The sequence below is a fragment of the Marmota monax genome, unplaced genomic scaffold, assembly GCF_021218885.2.
Source record: "Marmota monax isolate L192 unplaced genomic scaffold, Marmota_monax_Labrador192_F-V1.1 WCK01_AAM20220418_F8-fsc00134, whole genome shotgun sequence".
NCBI lineage: Eukaryota > Metazoa > Chordata > Mammalia > Rodentia > Sciuridae > Marmota > Marmota monax.
Window position 1 is genome coordinate 160,943 of NW_026692281.1, and position 16,345 is coordinate 177,287.

Here is a 16,345-nt window from a genome sequence, read left to right on the forward strand (position 1 = left end):
GGCCAGGGTCCTTTCTCGGGTTCTTCAGCCCACCCTGGCTACTGTGCCAGGCCACATACATCTGGCTGAGGTGCCTTCTGGGAGCTAAAAATTGACTGGTACAGTAAGGTCACAAGAACTTTGGTCTGGTACTATAAAGCCAGGCTCTTCAAGGAAACTGAGGCCTGGTTAGCACCTGCTGTTTGACTTTATCAGGGAACTGGGTTCAGCCTACAGAGGAAGCCAGGCAGCCCCACCCTCACCTGGGAAGCATCCTCTATCCCTGACTCACCATTCACTTGGGCCCAGCTGGGACAGGAAGGAGAGTAGAGGGTGGGGCAGGTCTGGGGCCCCACCAGAGGAGGCTCACACCTCCTGCCTCCAGCTAGCTAGGCTTGGTCCCTCCCTGACCCAGGCCGATGGGAAAAGGGAACTGAGGTGGGGAAGGTTCCTGTTCCTCAATATCTCATTTCCACCTCCCAGAGGCAAGAAGTGGGGGAGTCAGGGGTGAGTCACACCCCTCACTCTTCTATTTGCTTCCGGTATATTCAAGGACTAGGCTTGAATCCTAGTGTCCTGTTCACCTGACATCTGTTCTTTGGCAAGCTGCAGCCTCTTGCAGGGTCTCTGTTTCCTCATCTCAAATACAAACAATTCCCCAACTGCCACCCTCACAAGGATACTTTATGAGGTCCAATGGGATAAAGGAGGTAAAAAGTACTTGAAACAAGTGGCAGGGGCTGGCCAGGTGAAAGATGCTATGCCATAAGGCCTAATAAGCACCACAGTGTGATTGGCACAATGTACGTGCCGAGCTTCAACTAGCGCCAGTCACAATGCCCATGCCAGGGAACAGCTAGTCAGTCACAGACCTTCTGGGCTCTCTGATGCCCCATACTCTTCTTGGCCCTCTCTCTCCCATTTTACTTACGTCCCCACAGCAGACTTCCAGGGTGCCCCAGGAACTCCATCCCCCACCTGTCAGGGGGAGGCAGCTGGTATCCTGGGTGGGGTGGGAGATCACAAAAGGACTCTCAGTTGGAGAAGTACAGGATGAGCTCATTCAACCTGGGGCCAGCTCTACCTCAGTTGGAGGCACTAATCTGGCCTAAAACATCCCTGGTTAGAGACCCCCCCACCCTGGCCAGGCCAGGCCCCACTCTGGGCAGGCAGTCAAGCAACAGAGGCCACATCTGATCCAGGCACTTCCTTTGGTTAATGAGAAACCAAATAAACAGCCTCTGCCCCAGCTGGCTCCAGGAGCACCCCAGCCCAGCCCAGCCCAGCCCGAGCCCAGCCTCCCTTCCCTCTGCCTGCAAGTCCCAGGGCTCTCCTCCCCCTGCCTTCTCCATGCGCTCCCCACTTCCCGCAGAGGCCTGCCTGCTCCTTGGCTGGTTTGCTGGGGCTTCCTGCTCTGGATCCCTTACTCACCCTCCCCTTCCTTCCTCCTCCTCCTTTCCTCTACTGCCTTCTTACCCATTTTTAGCTGCTGGGATCTCACTTGCCCTCCTCCCCTGACATCTGTCTTAGCATCTCCACAGGGAGTCCCCCCACAAGGCCCACAGGCTCCTCCAGGTTAGAACAGGATGGCCCTAAGCCCTGCCAGTCTGTGTCTCTGCTGTGGGATCCAGGCCAAACCCTCTTCGGGGCCTTCTCCATACTCTCTGACCCGAGCAAGTTACTCATCGGCTTGTGGGAGGGAGGCTGGGTGCACAGGGCTGCCCTAGCTTGAGGGCTCCCACTATCAGCCAGAAGCCCCACGTAAGCCATGGTGGAGGCTCTGGTGTGGCCGAGCTCTAAAGACAGGTAAAGGGAGATTATATTGGCTGAGAGGTGGACTGGGCAGCCGGTAACCACCCCAGTGGGCTGCGGCCAAAGCTCAGCTCTTGGGAAGTTATTTCTATCGACCTCCAGGTGTCCTGAGGCAGAATAGGGCTGGGCCTGCCAGCAGGCCCCAGATCTAGCCCCAGCCAGGTGGTGGAAGTACTTGCAGACACACCCAGGTCCCCATGGGAACACCTCCCCCACCAATCATTTCTAGCTGAGCCTGGTGTCAGACTGGGCAGATGTCCATGGCCTGTGCCACAGAGGTGAAAGGATGGACACAAGAAAATGGTTCCACGCTCCATGGCAGAACAAGGAGACACAGAAACCTGAGGGAAAGGGGAGCAGCAGGATCATGGGGCACTTGAAATATTTTGCTTGGCTAGGATGGCCACTCTGTTCACATTACCAGTGACTTGGGGCACACGGAATCTCACATATGCACGCACACACACAAATGCACACCAACGCACGCGTGCACACTCTCACGCTCCACTTCCCAACATCATGACACCATTTTACACCCATTTCTCCATGTGGTTAATTTTTTTTTTTAGTTCTCATTTTTTCTAAGAAAAAAGCAACAAGAAAATAATTCGGAGTTTATACAAAACATCTTTACATTATTTTTTTCCAAAAAGACTAGTATTTACACAAATGGCAACAGAAACAAAAAACAAAAAACCCTTCCAACTGCCACCTGGAAGGGGCTGGCTGTTCTGCTCACTCTCCCACCTGGCACTGGGGTGGGCGGCTGGCTAGGAGGCAGTGTGGAGGTGGATGGTGTAAGGCCAGCTCCTTGCATGGCCGCTCTGGGAGTGCCTGCAAGGCGCACTCAAGTGGCAGTCTGTTAGCAGCCTTGCTGGCAAGGAGCAGGGGTCAAAGTGCACGGCGGGCTGGCCCAGCCTGGGGCAGCCTCTTCCTCTTTCCAGGCTCCAGCCCAAGACTGGGGAGCAGGGACAGTGGGAGCTGGTTGGGTGGGGGGCACCCAACTATGCTAGAGCCCAGAAAAGGAGCAGACCACCTAGCCTTATACCCGCCTAGGTCTCCACCCTGGGCCTCTGTTTCCCCACCAGGCCAAGGGATGCTGAAGGTGAGGAGAGAACAGGGCTGGGGGAACTCCCAGCTCTGCAGGGCAAATAGCCACCTGGGCACCTCACCTCCCTCCACCCCCCATGAGGTCATCTGCCTGCAGCAGCTCTCCTGTTCCCCAGGCAACAGCCAATTAAGACATTAATTACCGTGAGAGTGAGGGAGGCAGGAGATGCCCAAGAATCCCACAAGGAAGGGATTTTTTTTTTTTTTTTTTTGGTGGAAGGGTGGCAGCCACTACCCCATTGCCAGGATCAGCTTTGTAGAAGGAGGGTCAGGAGGGGAGGGCGGGACACCTTGCACAATGGCACTCTCCTCTTCCCTCCTGGGCAGGAACGGCCCTGGCCTGCCCTACCCCCCCCCCCCCCCCCCCCGAAATACCAAGGAGCCTATAAAAGAAATGCCGTCCTGTGCTTCCTGGCTGGCCACGTTCTGCCCCAGGCCCTCTTATACTGGGTCAGGGCAGGCTCAGAGAGCCTGGGGAGGGGCTGCCTTGTACATTTTTCCATTTTTCTTCAAAAAAACAGATGAAAATGAGTTGACAGCTAAAAAAATGAACACAAAGGCATTATAAACAGTGATGATAGTGGACGAGCAGTCCTGGGAAAGGGGAAAGGGGGCAAGGGAGGGGGCAGGGCCAGGGGGCCGTCTCCCTGCTTGCTGTCCATCAGCGTCCAACCCTGCCCTCCGAGAAAGGGCGCCCCCACAGAGCCCAGAGGCCTGGCCAGAGGGGGAAGGCACAAGAGCATGGGGGTTGGGGGCACAAACACCCCCCTCCGAAGCCCAGGGGGCAGGGAAAATGGGGGATTATAAAAGCCAAGAAACTACAAAACTAAATACAAAGGTGGGCACAGCTGGCAAGGGGAGGGGCATGGGGGAGAAAGGAGAGGTCCGGTCCAGGCCGTCTGTCCCTCGGGGGCCCGAGGCCATGCTGGGCACTTAGACCTTGTAGTAGATGTTCGCTGGGCTCTGGGGTGGCATCTCCTGGACGATGTAGACCGGATGCCCATAGTCCCCACTCACCTTCTCATAGTGGGGGCAGTAGTTGTTCTCTGTAGTCCGTAAGGGGATAATGATGTCGCTGGGCTCAGTGCCCGCTGTGCCACTACCCCCCTTAGGACTGGCCAGGGTACTAAGCGAGAGGGCAGCCGCCCGCTGCTGTGTGTGTTTGCGGTGCCGCTTGCGTAGCTTTAGTAGTAGGACCGTCAAGAAGATGATGATGAGCAGGAAAATGACGCAGCCAGCACCCACGGCTGCAAACAGTGCCACCTTGGAATTGAAGAAGCTGTCGGAGTCCCCACCGCTGCCCCCACTTGCACCTGGGCCACTCTTCTCTTCCTGGTTCACAGTCTCTGAGGAAGTAGCAGGGAGGGAGGAATGGTTAGTCAGGGGAAGATGGTGCCATTGACACTAATGGCTGTAAATAGTGCTTGGAGTCAGAAGAAGCCATCATAGGGTGCCCACTGCCATCCAAATTTACTACAGATATGTGGCAGTTTTCAGGGTGGGCCCAGATTAGGTTTCTTCTGAGACGGGGCCTGAGAGGGCATTGGAGCATATACACTTACCGTGCTTGCCATCAGAGTCACCCTGGGAGCCCCGACCAGGGGCCTGTGTGGCTGTCTTGACAGTGTTGTCTGCCTCCTTGCTGGGCCGGCTAGTAGTCAGCTGCTCAGGTGTCACAGCATTGGGATCTGAGGGCAGGGATAGGACAGATGAGAGGGAGGGGTCCTGCCAGCATAGATGCCCTTGGTCATCTAAATGTGGGACCTTAGCTACTTTAACCCGGTCCTCCTCCCCCACTCCCAACACCCCAGCCAGCCAGGAATATGCATTCCAAAGGCTTAGCTGGACCCTCACATTGGCCACTCACCTTGCCCAACCTTCATGACAATCTTCATAGTACGTGTACGGCATACACCCCCCTCACGGTTCTCCAGTCCCTCCAAGCTCCCATTGGATGTTGCTGTGGGAAAGCCAGAGAAGTCAGGAAGAAGGGAATGTCTGCCTGCATTACCCAGAAACCTCAAAGCTGCCTCAGCCAACAGAGATGGAACTGGGAGTAGGGAGTGGCAAGCAGCTTGTGAACCTTTCTACGTCCCTCCCTCCTGTGAGGAACACTGTAATCCAGCCCAGCCAGGCTAAGAATAAGTCCTTCCCCAAGAGGCAGTGCTCCTCTCCCATGCCCAGGCCTTGGTCCCTCTTTTTACAGGGACAACATTAAGAGATGCCTTCCCACTAAGAGATATTGCTCAGAGGCAAAGCAATTAGACCTGACATCACGAGAGAGGCTTCTACGTGGACTGGAAGAAATTCAAGATCAGAAGAACCAGATTGGAGTCCCAAACCTATCTCTAACTCCCCATGTGACCAAAGGTCCCTTGGTGGCCTCAGTTACCTGATAAGAAAAAGGCAGAAGTTGCTTGGTCCCAAAGGGCTCTGCCAACTCTGCCATTCCCAAGATTAGATCTTAGGTGGGCAAGAAAAGGAGACAGAAAGCAACAGGAATTGGAGGCCTCTCCCACCCAACCTTTGGTGCCAAGGCAAGCTGGCGGCCGGCCACACAGGGAATGCTAGGGCCAGAATTCCAAGGCCAGGCTGGGAGGGGAGCACGCCTGTCTTCAAAGGGTAGGACCTGAACTGTGTGTGGTTTCACTGCACCACTTAGAAGCTTCTACTGGGGCAGGAGGGAAGAGAGCCACACAATGCGGGAGGACTCACAGGTAATGTAGTAATCATGGTGCTTTTTGAACTCCAGGCCCATGTAGTTTGGGCTGAACTCCTGGAACTTGATGGTAAAGCGGATTTCCTGTTCCGGTCTGTTGCAGGTGACCAGCACATTGGGGTCCAGCACAGTGCTGCAGGCAGCCGCCTGCTCTGGCCGCACCAGGTACAGCTTGTAGTACTCGTAGGGCCGCCCTGCTTCTGCTCGGGGGCAGATGATGTCCAGCTTATCTCCAATCTTCGGGTAGATCACCAAGCCTTTCCCACTGAGGAACCTGTCCAGAAAGGAGGTGGTGGTCAGCTTCAGGGCTGTAGGGGCCCAGACCAGCCCAAAATGAAGGGAACAGGCAATGAGGGCCTTCTGGGTGGGGATATGGAGAGTAGGCCTTCTGCCCTTCCCCCATCCTCAGGCTGGGGGTGGGGAGAGAGAACCACACTGCCAGCAGGGTGTGGAAGGGGTGGCCCATGGGCAAGGCTGCCAGGCTTTGAGTGCTTGGCAGGGTGGGGCACTGCCTGGCTGGGGGAGCCCTTTGTCCTAATGTGGCATTTCCGCAGGGGGCTGACGTGGCCAAATGGGCTGAGTACCAAGGTGTCAGGCCCAGGCTGTCTGGAGGTGGCAACCTTGTCCCCCCCGCCTCCCTAACACATTCACATTCCTTCATGGTCACTGCTACCTTCTCTCCTCTCTCCTACACACACACACACACACACACACACACACACACACACACACACAGAGCAAGCCCACACATGCCTTCACTCCCACCCCCGCAGCTCCCAGCCCAAAGCTGGGGGAGCTCAACCTGTCTGGGACCCATGCCTTTTCCCCTATCCTTATTAATCTTGGGTGTGATGAGGAGAAAGGAATAGGCATTGCCTTGAGCCAACGGATGATGGTCACAGTAACTGGCCAGGTGCAACTCCAGAATGTCCTACTGGTGACCCACCCCACCCCCATAATAAAAGAGCCTGAATCCACAAATAGCCAGTTTCACTCCTAAGAAGAACAGAGGGAGGGGGAGAAGGGGCCCGACCCAGACACATCAAATCACATAAGACAGGGCCTCAGGAACCCCATTCATCTGTGTTCTGACCCCTCACCTCCACACTGCTCCCATTCCACATCCTGAGAGTAGACAGACAGATGCCTTTTGAGCCAGGGTTCATGCTGTAATCTAGGAGGCCAGGCACCAGAGTATAACAGGGAAGGGTGGCTGTCTAGGGCCACTTATGCGTTCGACTCTGCCTTTGCCTAAGCACAGTAAGAAGGCAGAGCTTCCCATTTCTGAGCCTAGGCAGGTGAGAGCTGAGAGTGCAACAGTAGCATGTAGAAAAAAGAACAGACTGGGGAATGATATGGCAATGCTAGGCCCTGGCTAGAACCGTGGCCTTGGATGAGCTGCCTGATCTCTCTGAGCTTCAGTTTCCTCACGTGTAAACTGGGGGTGGTAGGAGCCCCTATCTCCCAGGGTTGTAGTGGAGAGAAGAGGCAGCACCTGGAGAACACCCTGCACATAGTAGGCACTCAACAGTTCCAAATCCTTCTTAGCAATAATCTGCCAACAGGCAGAGATCAGGCACTAACACTAAGTACCCCTGAGCCTAGTCTTGTTTCTTAGACTGGAAATAGGAAGAGAAGAAACAGCCCCACTGTCAAGGACCTTATTGTTCGGTTTGGCCCAGAAAAGGCCCACATTCTAGCTAGTGAAAGATAACCCTAGGCTAGCTGTAGGTTACTTGTGAGGATGGTGTTTCAAGCAGCAAGGGCTAAATAGAGGCAGTCGAGGGAAAAAAAAGATGGCTCAGAGATGGTTCCATAGAAAGAGCAGGATGAAGGTGGATCCTGTGTGAAGCATAAGAATCCAACATGCAGCAAAGGTGGACAGCAGTGGATGGGACAGGGGAAAGATGAAAGAGGTGGAAATGATCAGCTAGGGCCAGACTGAAAGGCCTCAAGGGCCAGGACAAGCAGGGTGGGTTTCATTTCCCTGGTGACAAAAACTCTCTAACACGGTAGTGGAGGGCTTAAGGTAGTGCTTAAAAAGGAGAAGGAGACAGACATGCTGCCCAGCTGTGCTGGCCAAGGGCACCAGTTCACGTGCTCCTATGATCATCTGGGAGGAGAGTGATTCCATTTTCTGAAGGCTCATGACACACAGTGGGAACAAACAATGAGGGACTACTGGGAGATCTGAGCAAATGCCTTCACATTGCCAAACCCTGTGTCCTCATCCACAGGAGGGAACTCATCAAGTGGATGGAGTAGATGAAGAAAAGCAGCCCTCCTTCCTTGCCACATGATGCTTCACCAAGCTGGGAGCTGCCATCTTGATGCTTAGGAGGGTAAATGCCAGAAAGGAAGTAGGCATGGGACGGAGGCCCAAATGAACATTTGAGAGGAAATGCCCCTGTCCATGTACCATGCAAAGCCCACAAGTTTCACTGAAGTTTTTATAGTTCCCAAGGCATTTGTCACTTTCCAGTGCCCACACTGGTTCTATCCAGATGGCAGGAACAGACAATTTCTAAACATCTTAGAGCCCAAAGAAACATTAGAGACTTCCAGAGATCAGATGAATGTTCCCACTGAGGAGAGAGGTGTTCAAAGTCAACTGGAGGGGCCAGAAGCCAACCAGGATGATAATCCCTAGAGGCCTAAGAGAACCTAAAACATTGGTTGTACCTCAAAAAGACACAGAAGGTACTGGAAAGAGAAACAGGCTAATCTTTCTTTTATTCCTTCTTTCTTTCTTTCCTTCCTTCTTTTTCTTTCTTTCTTTTTTTTTTTTTTGTGGTGCTGGGAATTGAACTCAGGGCTTTAGGTATGCGACACAAGCACCCTACCAACTGAACTATATCCCCAGGCCCCAATTTGCCTTTCTAACCACTTGGCCCTGGCTTACTCACCTAGGAGAATTGTCTGTCCTGGTGCAGTCTGCCATTGCCACCCAGGCTCCAGAAGCCCCAGATGGAACAAGTCTACTCAGTGTTCTACCTTGAACCCAAGGACATTGAGGAAACAGAAGTCTACAAGGTAGGGATGTGAGGGGGCACTATTGCTCCCAATACCCCTCAGTCTTGCCAACCTTAGTGAACAAACTTCATAAATATTCATTAGTTCATTTGCATAGAAGCTGGTAGAGGGAAACTCACCTTCCCCTAAATTGTGGAAAGGCAGGGGAATCTGATGAGACCTGATGTCCCAGACCCTAATTGCCCACACTGGTAGCTGCTTAGCATCTCTCCCTGCCCCAGCACTGGGCAAACTTCATCTTGGCCTGTGAGAAACCCAAGAAAGTGCGAGGGATCACCAAGAGTGGACATTGAGAGTGAAGTCCTAAGCAATGTTAATGACACTTTATAGGGAGACCCTCTATGTCTCTCCTTTTTCTTACCAGGTTAGGAGTAGGAGAGGAGAAGGAAAACATGTGTCTAAGTTAAACTCTCTATCCTCCACACCTTTCAAAAACTATTAACGCCCCCCCCCCCCCTTATTGAGCCAAGCTTTCCTGCCTGGGGCCACCCCCAGACAAAGCCCTTTTCTGGAAAATAAGGGGATTGACATGGCCCAGCAGGAAGCCTGAAGCAGGTCGCCATGGTAACCCCTGAAGCCTTTGCTCCCTAGCCTCTGATAGCCTGGGGACCCCAGGGAGCCACCCCAGGGTGTAAAAGGACTTGGGGGAGGCAGCCAGGACTATTCTGGCTCCTGTCTTATGGTTGGCCCCTTCCCATCTAGGGTAGCCCAAAGCCCTCCCTCAGCCATTCTACTGAGCTTACAGGTAATATCATGATTGCTCAAAAGAAGCCTGGTATATGAAAAGCCTAGAGGATCTGGGGACAGCAACCTTCAAGGCCCTGGACTGGTCAGAAACCAATGTCTCCCTGCCCTCCCCTCATGTATCTTCTGACCAGAAGAGGCCTTCTCCACCCTTTTGCAGATGATCTATAGGGGGAGATCTTGCAGCAGGGACACAAAGCTGCCTGCATACCACTGGGTCTAAACTCCCTTCCCTCCCACCCTTTCCTCAGGCTCCAGCGACTCAGGGTCATCAGAGAATGGTGAAAGTGGAGTCTGATGGAAGACCATGCAAATGCAAGCTCAGAAGAAGATCTGAGCCACATACAGCCTTGATTTGGTGACCCTACCACTACTGAGCCTGTTCCCCTAGGGTGGCAAGACCAGTGGAGGACGGACCCCAAGCCAGAGCTCAAGTCTGCTCTCATCTCAGCTAGGGTGGGGAGCCCCCAAATTAAAGGCTCCTCTTTCACTCCCCCAACTCCACCCAGCCCCCGAGGCAGCAGGAGCAGGCCTGGCGTGTCCCAGCAGTGCCCGCCCAGGCGTGGGTGGGCAGGAACAGCAGCTGGGTCCTGGCACACACACAGCTCTGTCAGAGGCAGGGAAGCCAGGAGAGTCCCAGAGGAAGCCACCCTCACCACCTACATGAACTATGGCCACCCCTCTGCCCCAGCTGGCCAAAACTAGTGTCCACTGGGGAAGGCTTAACACCACCTCCAGGTTGTTTGCTCTCCATGGTGTCCCTGAGAGGAAGACAGATTCCTGGCCCAGAGCTACTCAGAGCTCAGGGGGGAGTGCCACAATGCTAGCTGGCTGCCTGGGATTCAGGTGGCCCCAGCAGGCTGCCCTGGGAGGTAGCCTAGGGAGTTAAATGAGGAAGCTGGAGCACTCCTTATGTTACACAGGGCCTGAGTCACAAGGGCAGATGCATGCCTACCTTTGAGGTGAGAGTGGAAGCCAGGGGCAGCAGGGGGCCAGCACCTCTGGCAGAGCCCTACCTCAAATTCCTGTGTTTCCTAGATTCCGGGGCAGCAGGATGATGTGGAAAGAATGGCTTAGACAAGTCACCAACTGATCTCAGACAAGTCACTTCGCTTTGCTGGGCATATGCCCCCTTATTTGGAAAATGGGACCAATACCTACTCCCCAGGGCTGTGGGGAGCATCCGATGAGATTACAGAGGAGACTATGTGGCAAGGAGCAAGGTGCTGCCTGCCTGTTAGTTAGCATGCCAACCAGTGTCGTTTTGGAGTAGAAAATGCTCACACCCCTGGCTGCTAGCGCCCAGATCCCAAACCACTACAATACACAAGACAAAAATAATGCACCCAGTAGGGGCTTCAAAGGTTCACAGGGCCAAGATTCCAGAATAGGCTGGTGAGCATCCCCCACCTCAGCTCCACTAATAATCACAGGGTGGACCCTCCCCCAAACCTGGAGTTCCCATGGCAACCAGCAGCCTCCTGACTGGCCTGTTCTCCCCACACTCCTAACCCCAGAAAACAGCGATGCACAGTAGTATCCAGGAGTACCCATTTACCTGAGCTGGGGATGCGACAGAGAACTCAAAGGAAGAAAAGGAACCCTCAATTCAGCCCTCACCCGCACCTCACAGGCCCTTCTTGCCCTTGCCTGGCTGCTCTGGGTGGGGGTAGAGAGGCAGAGCAACTGGCAACTTTAATAAACTGCTGGGTTCCCATCACTCTCAGGCCCCCACCTGTGGCCAATCAGCCAGAGTAGAAGAGGTCAGGTCTCTAGCCACCCCGGAAAGGGGCCCCTTGAGCTGGCCTCCCCAGGACTGTGAGCTACAACAGCTGTGAGGGGGCTGGGACCAACACTTTGGCTTGTAGCAGGCAAGCAAGAATTGGGGTCTGCAGCTGCCCCCACCCATGCTGGAGTCAAGGGTCCCACATGTCAAGCTGAACCCCCCACCCCCACATAGGGAAGGTTTGTAATGTGATCTCAGGCACATTCCCCTCTCCCTAGAAGTGGGGGAACCTGAGTGGGGGGCAGGAAGGGGTCAGAACAGGACTGAGAGACTGAACTGCAGCAGCTGGACTTGGCTGAGGACTCAAGTGTGAGGCCTGCCGGCTGCCCCAAGGTCTCCGGGGGAAGAGGCTGGGGGAGGGGGCCGCTCTGGGACCATTTAGATCACAGCCCCCGACTCAGGCGTGTAGACACAAACTCTGATTTCTACCAAACTCGAGAAGGACCAAACCCATCTCCCCACTCAGTACTCTTGGGGCAAATCTGACAGGAGGGGCCCAGGAGGTAGCAGCTCTTGCCACCCCACCCCCCAAGTCTCCAGCACCAATTTGGGACAGAAGCTGGGAGTCTCAAGCCAGCCCATCCAGCTCCCCTTTTCAGTTCAGGCTGGGGCTGTGTGCGCCCTGGAACCTGAAAGCAGACCCCCAGCCCCATCACTTCTTTATTTTGATTTTTTCCCAATGAGGAAGCAATTAAGCAGGGTTTATAGGCACTGGGAGATTTTTTTGTTGGGGGGGGGTGCCAGCTCCTGACAGGGCTTAGGAGAGAGACCAAAAGCCAGGAGAGGAAGAGAGGAGGGAAGAGAGAAAATGAGCCTGCGAGGGAGAGCACGGGCATGTGCGAGAAACAAAAGGACTTGAGAAAAAGAGGCAGAGAGTGACTAAGAGTGAGAGGGAGTGTGAGAAAGAGGGAGAGCAGGCGAGCCGAGCTGGAGAGGGTAGGTGAGCGCTGCTCACGGGAGGGTGTGAGAGGATGACCGACATGGGCCAGGGAGGGAGAACTCGGGCAGGAGGTACAGAGGGAGAGACAGAGAGAGACTGTTTATTTGAAAGGCTGTGGCAGCCTGCGGGTTGGGCGCGGTGGCAGAAGCAGCCCCCAGAGCTTGAGTGGAGCCCAGGGCAGTGCCTCCCTCCTGTGCTCCTGCCCCCCCACCCCGCGCCAACACACGCAGAGGGCTGCATTCCAGACCCCTGAGCGTAGATGGAACTCTGGGGGGGGGGGCGCATTGGGATCAGTCCCTGACCATTCCCAGGATCTGCTAAATTACAGGATGGAATTCGGGCAGGTTCTACTGAGTCCGCTACCACCCCCCATCCCCACCCCAAACCTGTGAACCCGTCCAGAGCACTAAAGGCTCAGAACACAAAAAACGGGGAAGCTCCAGGAGAGATCTTGTTTCTTCCAGCACCCCCAACTCTGCAGGAGGGCTCCTTTCCAGCTGTGGAGCTGCATGCTATCTCTGGTTAGAGACCCGAGAGAGCAATTAGGTCACTCCCATGAGCCCCTAGGATGGGCTACCCCAGCCAGATTTCAACTCTCCAGGCTCCAGAGAGCATTTCCAGTTTCCATCCTTACAGCGGGTAACTGGGCACTTCACACAACCTTTTCCCCTGGGCTCTGCAATCCAGGGTCCCCAGACCACTTTGAGCCTCTGCAGTTAGAAGAGCACCGCACTCCATTTGGCTTCTAGGTAGGGAGAAATTCTTGCCAGTCTCTTTCCTTGTACCAAAGCAGAATTGTCCACCCTGACCCTAGTTTAGCCATCCCACCGACCAGTAGTAAGAAGCCTATCTTAATCCAAGAAGAGAACTAAAGAAGCCACTTTCTCCCGCTCCAGGGCTGAGAAATGCTCGGCCCCTGGAAACAAGAGGCCACGGCAGACAGGGGCCTGGGGAAGTTAGCTGGGAGCCCGCAATAGTGGACAGTGAAAATTCCAGATACAGGGGTTGGAGAGGAGGGATGGGGCAGGTCAAAGCCCCCAGTTTTCCCTTGTGTGGGGTTGTCCACACACTGCCAGGACCTCCAGAAAACTGGAGAGTGATTTTGACCCCGGGTTCCAACGAAAGTCCTGCAAGCCAAAAGAGAAAAAGGTCCAGAGGTCACCACAACAGCCCCAGCGACTCCCCACTAACAGCGCAGAAACCACTGAGCCACCGCCCTGAAAGGTGTGTGTGTGTGTGTGTGTGTGTGTTGTTTGGAGGTGAGAGAGAGTTGTGGAGGGAAGCAGAAGAAAGAAAAGAAAGGATCTCCTTTATATCCCCCCAATCCCTTAAAAAAAAGCTAAACGCAGCTCCCCAATCTTGGGTACACAGAGTAGGGGACCAAAGGAACCTGCCTGGGCAGGAATCGCTAGTTCCCCACCCACCTCCCTCGCCCGCTCGGCCGCCCGCTCGGCCGCCACTCTTCGCCCCGGCGGGCCCTCGAAGAAGCTCTGCTGCCGGCTCCATTGGACCCCCGACAGGCGCTGGATCGAACCCCCTCCCCAACAAACAACCCCTCTCCCACTCCGCCCCTCTCCACCCGCCGCCTTTGTGAGCCTGGGAGCAGCGCCCGCCTTTCTACCGCCCCGGCAGGGAGGGGGGGGTACAAGAAGAGACGGCAAAGCAAAAAGCCAGGGAGGCAAACAGGGAAGAAAGAAATGAAAATGGGAGAAGCTGGAGTGGGGATACAGGCGCTGCCACTCGCCCCAGGCGCCGGGTCCCGCGCCGCGTTACCCCCACAGCTAAACAAATGAGGAACCTGTGTTCTGGCCTCGTCCCCCACCCAGGTCAAGCTTGCCTCCGGAGCGGCTCTCGGAGAAAACCACCACGTTCCCAGGGGCCCTGGAGGGGACTGCTTTCTCTCTCCCACCCAGCTCTCGGGTGCGCTCTTGAGCGCCCGGACTCCCCAGTTCTGCCTGGTGCGATCATCTCCTCTTGATCTGGGACGTGCGGAGGCGAAGGCTGGAAAGCCGAGGGGTCACAAGTACCCCCACCCCACCGCACCCCGCCGCACCCTGCCCCGCCTGCCAGCAAGAAAACACTAGAAAAAGCAGGAGACAAAATGGGGCGCCGCTCCTCCTCCGAACACCTCCCCACACGCACTCGGGGGCGCGCGGCCTCACCCTAGAGTGCCTCCAACCCCCAGGGATCAGAGCAGATAAGTTACTCACTTGGGGTTGAGGGAGCTCCAGGATACGGGCTCCAGGTTCTTGGCCAGCGGCGTGGCGAGCCGGCACAGCGCCAACACGACCATCGCCACAAGCCACTTGCCGAGCCAACGCTGCCCAGGCCGGGCCATCTTCCCGGGGGCAGGCTGCACTTCGGAATCCCCTGGCGTCTCCTCAGCAAAGCTCTCCTCGCTTTCCCGTGCTGCGCTGTGCTTTGAGCCACTCAGGCGCCCATCCTCCGCAGCCGCCGGCCTTGAAGTGCTCCCCTCCCGCCGGCTTCGGTGTAGCTCTTCTCCGCCCGGCCGGCCAGGAGGACTCACTGGGCAGGCGCCCCCAACCCGGGCATGGGCTGCGGCCTCCGAGGACTAGCTCCCCTGGCCTCTCTGCCGCACGAGGCGTGACGGGGGCTCTGCGCCCCCGGGTGATTCCGCCTTGTTCTGCTCGGCTCCCCGAGAGAGTTTGGGACTGTGTGCCCTCTCCCCGACGGGGTCTCCCCGCGGAGGATTCGGTGCCTGCCCCGACGCCTCGACCGTCCTGGGATTGGCGGCCCTGGGAAGAAGTGGGGGTATCCCCACAAAATGAGCTCGGTCCCCAGGCTCCCGAATGGGTCGCCCTGACACGGGCTCCGTTCCTCCGGGCCACACTGGGACTCCGGGCTGCGCGCCCCCCGACAGCTTCGACTTCAGCGCGGGCCCCGCTCAGTGTACTTAAAAGAGCGGGGAGACGCTGCTGAGCGAGCCAGTCCCATCAGTTTGCGCCTTTGAAGCCTCAGCCGGGTAGCCCGGCAGCCCCGTCGCCGAGTCCTTGCTCCCCGGCAATTAAGCCCTAGGGTCTGCGGCCGGAGCGAGCTTCACACACCTCCCACTGCTGTCCAGCGCGCATAGACTCCCTCCGCTGCCGCTGAGCTGTCTACTCCCCTGCTCAGGCGAACGCAAGGCCAACCCTGCTCTTTCTAGCCAATAGCAAGCTCCGTGGCGGGGTCCTTGCCCTATGCCACGCCCTCTTAGCAGGAAGGGGGCGGGGTTTCAGGGAGCTCTTAAGGACGCCGCGCTGCCGATGGCACCAATCTGAATGTGCGGCTCATGCGGTTAGGGTTGGGTTCTGCTTAGCTCGGTTCCCAGAGCGCTCTGCCCGTGGGAAGTTGGCGCTTCTCGAGAGCTACCGGCATGTTCTCCTCCTTGCACATCCAGTCAAAACCCTGACCCACTGACCTGGGCCAGGCAAGCCCTATCCCAAGTACCCCAGGAAACTACAGTACTTCCATCATTTTCTTTACACACACACACACACACACACACACACACACACACACGTCCTGAAGTCTTACTCTGGGCCCACCACCATGGCACGGACTGCCTATTTGCTCCTCGTCCCATCTCACATAGGGGCTCTGGTGGGCCTTCCTCCTTCTGCTCTTGAAATGCACTGTCTCTGCACTGAATATAACAAAAGTGGTAGCAGTGGGTGGTGGAGGCTCAAGTACTGGGTGGGCAAGGATTGTCTGCTCCCCGTCCAGTCTCACGAAGGGCTCTGTGCTGGGGTGGGCTTTCCTTTGGGCTTTCCTTCTGTCCTAGAAGTGCGCCTTAAGCCTGCTCTGAACATAACAAAAGCGATAACAGGGGGTGGTGGGACAAAAGTACTTGGGTGAGCAAGGACGGCCTGTCTGCTCCTCCAACAGGTCTCACGTGGGGCTCTGGTGGGCTTTCCTCCTTCCACCCTGGAAGTGCACCCTCGGCTTGCGGTAGCAGTGGGTGGTGAAGATTCAGGAAATGTACCAGGTCCATAGGGGAAAGGGAATTTTTTGCACCGGGATACCAGGCCTTCAGAACATTGGCTTTGGGGGGGAGCTTTGTGGGGTCCCTGGACACAGACTTAGTATCCTGCTCTGTCTGAAGGCGCCGGCGAGGCCCTAGAATAAGCAAGCAGGGATAAGAAGGCACCTCGATAAAGACCTCACAGGGACTGGGGATTATAGTTCAGTGGCAGAGCGCTTCCCTATCCCGCATAAAAGTCCT

The 16,345-nt window shown here is 55.9% G+C and overlaps 1 protein-coding gene across 1 annotated transcript; it reads right to left on the bottom strand.

Moving 5' to 3' along the window:
- Window positions 1–3,481: 3,481 nt before the first annotated feature.
- Window positions 3,482–15,249, bottom strand: Efnb1 (ephrin B1). The gene is made up of 5 exons (XM_046440246.2): window positions 14,334–15,249; window positions 5,617–5,894; window positions 4,769–4,861; window positions 4,464–4,589; window positions 3,482–4,247 (listed from the first exon to the last, which is right to left on the bottom strand). Exons 1-5 carry the CDS (start codon window positions 14,459–14,461, stop codon window positions 3,835–3,837), a joined length of 1,038 nt encoding a protein of 345 aa, XP_046296202.1. The 5' UTR covers window positions 14,462–15,249; the 3' UTR covers window positions 3,482–3,834.
- Window positions 15,250–16,345: the final 1,096 nt, after the last annotated feature.

Coding starts and splice junctions, on each gene's coding strand:
- Efnb1 (XM_046440246.2), bottom strand. CDS start 14,461: ATGGCCCGGCCTGGGCAGCGTTGGCTCGGCAAGTGGCTTGTGGCGATG. Junction 4,862..5,616: donor CCATGATTACTACATTACCT/GTGAGTCCTCCC, acceptor GCTTTCCCACAG/CAACATCCAATGGGAGCTTG. Junction 4,248..4,463: donor TGACTCTGATGGCAAGCACG/GTAAGTGTATAT, acceptor CTACTTCCTCAG/AGACTGTGAACCAGGAAGAG.